We start from the raw sequence: 10204 nt of genomic DNA on the forward strand, positions 1-10204 counted from the left end.
GCTCAATATGATAGGTCTTTTGATTATTTTCTGTATTAGCCTCAGCTAAGATTATAAGATGAAAAATTTTCTCAGCTTATGCTTAATACATTGAAGAATTTACTCCACTAAAATACATTATTTTTTCAGAGGGCAAAAGTACAGTTACAGTCAATGCTACTAATGAATCTTGAGAGCCGGCCTGTCGTTTTTGAGGATATAGCAAGACAAGTCCTGGCTACAGGAAAGAGGCTTCAACCACAACACTTCATGGAACTTATTGGTGAGTAGAATACTGTCTGAGATGTGAGGTTCATTTTTAGTAACTTTGGATTGTTAAAAGTGAGTAGTGGAGAGATATGAATGACAAAGCAAAAGGTCACACTCATTTTTGGCTATAGTTGATATTACTTTGATTAAGTTGAAGGGGAAGGGGGTAGGAAGGTTTAGAAATGTCCAGGGGTGAAGTGTAGAGTTACTATGAGAGTAAGAACAAATGATGGTTGGGGACTTCGGATGAAGGAACTGAAGGACTGCGTTAGAAAATGCGCGGAAGTGAATTCAAGATTAACTGAGGCCTCTTTTTAGGTGAATGAGTTCTTTTGCAGTTTTGATGTAAGGCATTGAATCTGGGTGGTAGGTGATCAGGGTATTAGAATGTTTGATGTTGTAGTTAAGGGTATCATTTTGGGGTGTTAGGTATCTAGTGTAATGGAAATGAGGAATAGGTACATGAGTTGAGTTTTGTGAAAGTATTGGTGATTGGGTAGATATGGTTTAGAAAAGGTTGCATACAGAACTTTACATATGTGAATATGGTTGTGGGTCAACAAGCATAACTAGTCTTGGATTTTATGCTAATTGACAGGTGTGAAAGGCAGAGGTGGTTGAATGTGAACATGCTGAGGAGACAGTAGGTGGAACGTCTGATCCTTTCTTGGTGTAGGAAGTATGAAAGTTTGTAGATGATTTAGGAAAATAGGTAATGACATGTGAAAGAAGTGAAAGTGTATGAGCTCAGAAAAGATGCATGTGGAGAGTTATCAAGGGAGATGGAGTGCAGAGTGGAGTAGTATGAGTGTAATTAAGACAAGAGGAGCAGGCAAGCTATATAGGGGAAGCAAGACTTTCATGTATGTGAAGTGTATGGTTTGAGGAGAATGAATGCAAGTCATAAGAAGAGGAAAGGACATAAGGGTTGAGTAAAGGAGCAGAAGGGTAGTGTGGATGAATACGTCATAGAATAACCAATATTATTTGAAGGACATGTCAGCTGTTAGAAGTAGGATTTATGAAAACATTAATGCTGGTGTTTGAATTAAATTAGTACTCTTCATAAGTGTTGAAGACTTTATTTTCAGATGATGTGACCGTAAAGATGTAAGACTCATTACTTTCAGAAAATATGACTGCAGATGATGAAGAAATATTTATTTCCAGAAAATGTGACTGCAGATGATGTGATGCGTGTCGCAGGACAAATGCTTCGTAGCAAACCTGCAGTAGCATCCCTCGGAACTCTTGCCCGTTTGCCGAGCTTGGCAGATATTGAGGCTGCTTTACTACACAAGAGTGGACAGTTACCATCTAGGAGGAGATTTACAATCTTCCGATAGTATTTTAAGTACTCTTAGAATTATTAAGTATTTTTATACCCAGGATGTTTAGATAGATTTTAATGATTTTGATGTATCGGCAAAGTAAATGATATTTGGTTTTGTGGTTCAGCTGAACCATGATGAAATTAACTTATAATTGAATTTTTACATCATTTCATTTCAAGGAATGGTACGCCAAGAAAAATAAAGCATTAAGGTTGCTTAGAAGTTACTTAGGAATAGTGCAGTGCATATATTTTGTATTGAATCATAATTCTTTGGAAATACCATTTGAAGCACATTATTAATACAAGCTTTTTAGAAATCTTTTTTAGAAATCTTCCTGACAGAGTACTTAATCCTTTACTTCTGACATTCAAGAAAATTAGTTTTAACTGTTTGTTTTGACTTTTGATCCAATTCTACAAGTAAAGGACAATGGCTGCTATGATGCCTTTAGCCAATGATTAGGTAAATTCTTTTGTAAAGGAAGAATGAATTTTCAGTATAGAGATATAGGTGTATGAATGGCTTGATGTTACTTGACGAATAAATACTTTATTGATTATCATTTTTTTTTTTCAGTGTGATTTATGAACTATGATAATTGAAAAGCAGTGTGATGTAGAATATTAGATCGCTGTTTAAAATCTTTTCCTGACAACTTCACGATAGTATCTTTTTTTTTATGTCTGCCAATGAATTGAGAATTCCTGTAAAGTCAAGGTGATGATTTTGATGTGATATTGAATCTAAATAGCATTTAAAAAACCTACTAAGGCCACATAATTGGGTTTCAGCACCTTCTCCAAGAAATGTATTTGTCTGGTAGGCTTGATCATCACACTGCCCTGTGAGATCATGTGACATATACAGACACCCTGCATTGCAACAAAGCAGCCAGTTGTGTAATCTGTGACTACCTTTTTTCCCTCAAAAATGACTATGTATGAGCTGAAGCTGCCATTGATGGTAATAGATGAAGTGATGTTGAGATGCCAGTCATGTATTTCTCTCTCTGGTTCAACTTTGTTGTGCTCAACTTTGCTGTCTTGGATTCTTGAGTGAGATGAAAGCTCTGAATTGATTGGTTTTGAATGAGGGAGGGTTTCCATAGAATGATGGGTCATAGAGTAAGATTACCAATAACAAACTTGAGGAATTAGGGTAAAAAGTTTGTTGAACAACACTAAGGCCTGGCAAAGTGAGCAATTTTGAAAAAAAAATCATATTTTCCATTTACCATTTTGAATATTCTATTTCATTATTAATGGGTAGGAAGAGAGGAGAGTGATTGGTTCCCAGTGAAGGCTGGTCTGCAGCAGGGGTGTGTGATGTCCCCACGGTTGTTTAATTTGTTTATGGATATGGTGGTAAGGGAGGTAAATGCCAGCTTATTGGAGAAAGGGGTGAGTATGCAGTCTGTTGGGGATGAGAGGGCATGGGAAGTGAGTCATTTGTTGTTCGCTGATGATACAGCTCTTGTGGCTGATTTGAGTGAGACTGCAGAAGTTGGTGACTGAGTTTGGAAAAGTGTGTGAAAGGACAAAGTTGAGAGTGAATGTGAATAAAATCAAGGTTATTAGGCTCAGTAGGGTTGAGGGACAAGTTAATTGGGATGTAAGTTTGAATGGGGGAAAATTGGAGGAAGTGACGTGTTTTAGATATCTAGGAATGGACTTAGCAGCAAATGGAACTATGGAAGTGGAAATGTCACACGGTGGGGGAGGGAATGAAAGTTTTAGGAGTGATGAAGAATGTGTTGAAGGAGAGAATGTTATCTCAAAGAGCAAAAATGGGTATGTTTGAAGGAATAGTAGTTCCAACAATATTTTATGGTTGCTAAGCATGGGCTATAGCTAGGTTTGTATGGAGGAGGGTGGATGTTTTGGAAATGAAATATTTGAGGACAACATGTGGTGTGAGGTGATTTGATCAAGTAAATAATGAAAGGGTAAGAGAGATGTGTGGAAATAAATAGTGTGGTGAAGAGAGTAGAAGAGGGTATGTTGAAATGGTTTGGACATATGGAGAGAATGAGTGAGGAAAGATTGACAAAGAGGATATATGTGTCAGAGGTGGAGGGAACAAGGAGAAGCAGAGACCAAATTGCAGGTAGAAGGATGGAGTGAAAAAGATTTTGAGCGATCGGGGCCTGAACGTACAGGAGGGTGAAAGGCGTGCAAGGAATAGAGTGAATTGGAACGATGTGGTATACCGGGGTGGATGTGCTGTCAATGGATTGAACCAGGGCATGTGAACCGACTGGGGTAATCCATGGAAAGTTTTGCAGGGCCTGGATGTGGAAAAGGAGCTGTGGTTTCAATTGCATTGCACGTGACAGCTAGAGACTAAGTGTGAACGAATGTGGCCTTTTGTCTTTTCCTAGTGCTACCTCACAGGGGGGAGGGAGGATACTGTTTCATGTGTGGCGGGGTGGCGATGAGAATGGATAAAGGCAGGAAGTATGAATATGTACATGTGTATATATTTATATGTCTGTGTATGTGTATGTATGTATATGTTGAAATGTATAGGTATGTATACATGTGTGTATGTATGTACATGTATGTGTGGGTGGGTTGGGCCTTTCTTTTGTCTCTTTCCATGCGCTACCTCGCTAACGCGGGAGACAGCGACAAAGTATATTAAAATATAATGTATTAAGAGTATATGGTGGTGTGGGGGGGGGTGCTAGAAGCTGTGAAAAGTTTTTATCGAGGATGTAAGGCATGTGTAAGAGTAGGAATAGAGGAAAGTGATTGGTTCCTAGTGATGTCAGTTTGTGACAGGGGTGCATGATGTCTCCATGGTTGTTTAATTTGTTTATGGATGGGATGGTTAGGGAGGTGAGAGCAAGAATTTTGGAGAGAGGGGCAAGTATGCATGCAGTCTGTTGATGAGAGGGCTTGGGAAGTGAGTCAGTTGTTGTTTGCTGATGATACAGCGCTGGATGCTGATTCAGGTGAGAAACTGCAGAAGCTGGTGACTGAGTTTGGTAAAGTCTGTGAAAGAAGAAAGAAGAGAGTAAATGTGAATGAGAGCAAGGTTATTAGGGTTGAGGGACAAGTCAACTGGGAGGTAAGTTTGAATGGAGAAAAACTGGAGGAAGTGAAGTGTTTTAGATATCTGGGAGTGGATTTGGCAGCAGATGGAACCATGGAAGCAGAAGTGAGTCACAGGGTGTGGGAGAGGGTGAAGGTTTTGGGAGTGTTGAGAAATGTTTGGAAGACGAGAATGTTATCTCGGAGAGCAAAAATGGTTATGTTTGAAGGAATAGTGGTTCCAACAATGTTATATGGTTGCGAGGTGTGGGCTATAGATAGGGTTGTGCGGAGGAGGGTGGATGTGTTGGAAATGAAATGTTTGAGGACAACATGTGTTGTGAGGTGGTTTGATCGAGTAAGTAATGAAAGGATAAGAGAGATTTGTGGTAATAGAAAAAGTGTGTAGAGAGAGCAGAAGAGGGTGTTTTGAAATGGTTTGGTCGCATGGAGAGAATGAGTGAGGAAAGATTGACAATGAGGATATATGTGTCAGAGGTGGAGGGAACGAGGAGAAGTGGGAGACCAAATTAGAGGTGGAAAGATGGAGTGAAAAAGATTTTGAGTGATCGGGGCCTGAACATGCAGGAGGGTGAAAGGCGTGCAAGGAATAGAGTTTATTGGAACGATGTGGTATACCGGGGTCGACGTGCTGTCAATGGATTGAACCAGGGCATGTGAAGCATCTGGGGGTAAACCATGGAAAGTTGTGTGGGGCCTGGATGTGGAAAGGGAGCTGTGGTTTCAGTGCATTATACTTGCCAGCTAGGGACTGAGTGTGAACGAATGTGGCCTTTGTTGTCTTTTCCTAGCACTACCTCATGCACATGCAGGGGAAAGGGGGTTGTCATTTCACGTGTGGTGGGGTGGCGACGGTAATGAATAAGGGCAGACAGTATGAATTATGTACATGTGTATATATGTATATGTCTGTGTGTGTATATATATATGTATACGTTGAGATGTATAGGTATGTATATGTGCGTGTGTGGACGTGTATGTATATACATGTGTATTCCTATGAGTCCACGGGGAAAATGAAACACGAAAAGTTCCCAAGTGCACTTTCGTGTAATAATCACATCATCAGGGGAGACACAAGAGAGAAATATAACAGTCAGTTGATATACATAAAAGAGACGAAGCTAGGACACCATTTTCGTGTTTTCGTATTTCATTTTCTTCGTGGATTCATAGGAATATCTTGATCACGCGCAAAATTGTGATCCTTTCCATGCATGTGTATATGGGTGGGTTGGGCCATTATTTCGTCTGTTTCCTTGCGCTACCTCGCTAACGCGGGAGACAGCGATAAAGTATAATGAATATCTGAATATAAATTGCATACGGTCCAAAATTTCGTAAGAATTGAAGTTGTTATTGCAGATATTAGGATTAAATGTCTAGGTTAGATTAGTTGAGAAAAATTAGAGGGAGTTGAGAATTTAAGACAATATTATGATGCACAGGGGCTAAAGACATGTTTTGATATGTGTCGTGGATAAAGTTAATTTTGTAGGAGGATAATTAGCATAAATTTCAAATATTGTAATGCATGAAATGTCCTGAATTTTTGCCAGCTTGTGATTGATGGAATGGTAGCCTCTTGGATGACAATTAGAATCTCAGTCCAAGGTTGTAGAATTGATAGAGTAACTGGTTTTGCATATTCTATTCCCCCGATCCACAGCCCTTCATGAACATGGGAGTACTTGCACATTAGATGAGTACATATTATAGCCACTTTTCTGCAGTGTCATGACCTAAGAGCAGCATAATGGTATTTTTTCTTTTGGCCTGAAGGACCACACTTTATCCTTATCCTCTTCCAGGAGCACAGCACCAATTCCCATGCTGCAGGTGTGACTGTTTGAATGGTTACTCCAGCACTAGTTCTACTTCTTAAGGTACTGTTTATAGCATTTGGAATAATTTCTTTGAATAGAAAGTAAACATTTTTCAAATGTGATTTAAAACCTATTAGTATTATGTTTTTGTCTTGGAGAGGTTGGTGGTATATGGTACACAAATAGATTTTTTATTGAAAAGTCAGTAGGATGTAAACAGTCCATATGCTAGTAGATGTTGTTTTGTTTAGTTTAAAACCCACAAAAATGTCCAAGATAATCAACACTTCATTGATATTTGTTTTTGTTGCTAAATTCTTTGGATGTTGATTTTTTTTATCATAAAAGTTTAGTACTTTAGGGACTAGGAACCAGGAAAGAAAGCCTTCATGTCACATAGTAAGAAGTATTCGAATTATTTCTCTCTCAGTGAGGTAGGTTTCCCCAGTATTCAGTTCTGTAAAAATCAGATTTATCTTATACATTTAAAGAAGAGCATCACAAGAAATTAGAAATTGTAAGAAAAACATATCAGGTGTAGATTCATCGGTGCAATGTAACAACTTTCCAGGCAAGAGTAAAAGATTTAGATTTGGTGCTACAACTCGATAGGTTCATCTCTGTAATTCATGATACTGATATAACTTGAATCACAAGGTCCAGGTGAAGGGTTTAGATATAGCATAACATTTTGTGTTAAAGTTTACAAATTGTTATGAGCTTAGCCATCAAGATTCATTTGAAGTTTATGATGTCACTGTGTGAATGAGGTCAAAATAGACAGTCTAGCATCCAGTGTAGTCTGTGAAATCATATTAAAGATTTTCACATCAAAGAAAACAAGCATAGATTTGATAAGTATCGAGTTAGAATCAGTGGTAATGTGATGCCATTTCTTACTAAATGCTACTTTGCATGCATCAAAATAGGCCTTCACTGTGTTCACATTATATCTGGCCCAATTTGTAAAGAATCTCTGACTGTATGGTACAGTTGTGGACTACTCATGTGGTGCAAATTGGTGAGGTAAACAGACTGTATGTGTAGAATCGAAATTGGCTTACAAGTGGTTAGTTGTTTGAGCCTAGCTTCTGTGGTTAGCTAGGTGGTAGGGCAGTGTGGGAGTGGCTGTTGGGTCCCACTCTTGGCTTGTCATCCCAAGATAGTTGTATAAATTTGTTACCTAGTTGTTATGTAAAACACATAAGGTTATGTGATACTTTAGGTTAAGATTTGTAAAGTAGATCCATAAGGACTGTTTGGATTTGCATTAGTTTCACTAAATTCCTTGGCAGTGGAGGTGGCTGATAATGGAGTCACAGCTCCCCAATTCCACAACACACATGGACACTTACACACAAACACACCTACACACAGAGGCCCATCCTCATAGTTGAAACAAGGTTTAAAAGGTTTAACATGAATTGAATTTGTATTTGTGTCTTGTTTACCTATAAGCACAGCTGAGTAGTATAGACCTATTTTAAAGTTATTAATGTTAAATCTTATATTGTTCTTTCTGCAGACCATATTTTCAGATCAGCTATCATTTTTCCATCACATTTCTTCCTATATGCTAATACATGTATGTGGTTAAAACAAACAGGGTACAGAAATTCACTTACACAATTCTTAGTTTTTTCTTGATAACTCATTTAGCTCCCCTTTTGAAAAACTGCCTCAATTCAGTCTGGCATGCTGGTTACATGGCAGAGATGAGGAGTAGCTTTACCTGGAACTTTTCCTATGTTGTGTGGGTATGCTATGCTCCATGAGCTCCTGGGTTGACCTTTCCTGTGCTGGCTCCTAGGCATTGACCATTTTGGCCCAGGTGTTTTCTGTTCAGTTCACTTTGGCACCCTTACCTGGCCATTTCAGCAATTCAAGCTGGGCCTGTTCAGCAAATCTTTAGCAAAGAATTCTGGCCTGATGCACAGGGCATGGATCATGCATGAGATATACTGGGCCTGGAGAGTAGGAGTGGTCATGTTTCCTCAAGGGGGGGAGAGAAATGTCCTGCAGGATATCCATGTATTTGAGGTCACTAAAGTGGCCCTCCATCTGAACCATGTCCCCATACTGTGGAGACTTATCCACCGCCTACATATTTGCAGCGTGGTGGCCATACCTTGTCTTTTTGTACTGTATGTGATTTGCCAGTCGAACCTGTATGACAGAAAAAATTATATATCTTAGATTCATTTTGGGCTCCACAGAATAGATATATTGAACTCTTTTGCATAAATTTACATTTTGCCAAATAGTATGAAAGATGTGAAAAAGTGAGAGCAGCTTCCTAAGTGCTGTTTTATCTCCAGCAGAGTAGCTTGCCATGAGATGCTTTATTAAAAGTACTTTCATCCTTGAAGATAACTTGCAACTAAAACTCTCCCCTGCCTCAGTATACTGGCAAGCAAACATAAGCCTTCTTTTTCAGTGATGCTCAGTGAGGAGCTTCTTATTGGCCATCAGGACTCAGTGATGCATGCCTGCTTAATGGAAGTGGCACCTCACTATCCACTTATGCACTTTCAGATGCAGGGCATTTTGGATGGCTATAGTGTTTGTCAGTGGATTTGTGTGTACTACAGTGACTGTTGATATGTATGCAGATGGTGTAGGGTGGCAGGGTGGTGTGCTGTGTGATAGGAGAAAAAAAGCGTGTTCGCATATTACGTCCACCACTCCCAGTTTAGTTAACATTGAATACATGGACATATTACAAGATATGCCATGAATTCAATTGTATAATTACCAATGGATTCATTTCAAGATAGTCTGCATTAAAATACCCAAATGGATGGCCATTGCCTGAATGGAAAACCTGTTTTCATGCATACCAAAAATGCATCTTTATAGAGCCATCAGACTTTTCTTCCCATCCATGTTGCTTCCAATGATTGTGAGAAATACCTGACAGTGGCAGCACCATCAACATCTCAGTTACATTATATCATTATCAAAGTTATTGTACTTTACTCTCTAAAGTTCATATGTGTTTCAGGATGCAATATGGAGAATATTTGATAATGTTATATAATTTTATATATCATCAGTTATGAAGACACAAACCCACATTTTACTTCCACCCACCCACCAACCTACCTAACCAGTGTACCTAGGCTTGAACTGCTTAACACTTGTTTGGCAATTTCGACTTGCTCTTGGTATTTCCCCTACCAAGCTGTACTATGCAAGTTTGTCCACAACTGTACTCATTTGAACTTGTACATCATTGAATGAGGCTTGACAGTCTGTTGCTCATGAATGTAAATATGTAATATATCTTGTAATATATATATTGTTGAGTAATAGAACTGACTTTTTTTTTTTTCATATACCTAGAGGAACCAAATTTAAACAGATGTAAATGTAAATAATATTGTGAAAAAGAAAATGTAAATAACCACCAAAAAGATCGTTAATCTGGGAAAAGTTTATGATGATTAGACTGAAGAGCTCTAGAGATATGTACATCTTTTGCACTACAGGTTGAACCTCTTTAATCTGGCAACAGTGGGATCTGGCCATTACCGGACCATAGAAAATGCCAGAAAACAGAAATTGACCCCAAAGGGAACCCCAGTGTAAATATGTGTCCAACCCCTTGAGCTGGTTGTCTACCAGCTCATTCCACATACATATTGCTGTGTTACCAAAGGTAGAACAATGCTTAAAACAGGAAATAATACAACCATTAATGCTTCCAAACGAGGGTTTTATTGTTACATCAGAT

General features: G+C 38.7%; 1 protein-coding gene across 1 annotated transcript in view; it reads left to right on the top strand.

Annotated features, from left to right (window-relative positions):
• Positions 1-9785, top strand: part of LOC139761992 (mitochondrial-processing peptidase subunit alpha) — a 103887-nt gene extending 94102 nt beyond the window's left edge. The window contains exons 11-12 of the mRNA XM_071686770.1: positions 130-262; positions 1420-9785. Coding sequence (XP_071542871.1) covers positions 130-262; positions 1420-1595 — 309 coding nt within the window. The 3' untranslated portion in view covers positions 1596-9785. The remainder of the gene's footprint in view (positions 1-129; positions 263-1419) is intronic.
• Positions 9786-10204: the final 419 nt, after the last annotated feature.

Source organism: Panulirus ornatus, chromosome 42 (genome assembly GCF_036320965.1).
Source record: "Panulirus ornatus isolate Po-2019 chromosome 42, ASM3632096v1, whole genome shotgun sequence".
Classification (NCBI taxonomy): Eukaryota; Metazoa; Arthropoda; class Malacostraca; order Decapoda; family Palinuridae; genus Panulirus; species Panulirus ornatus.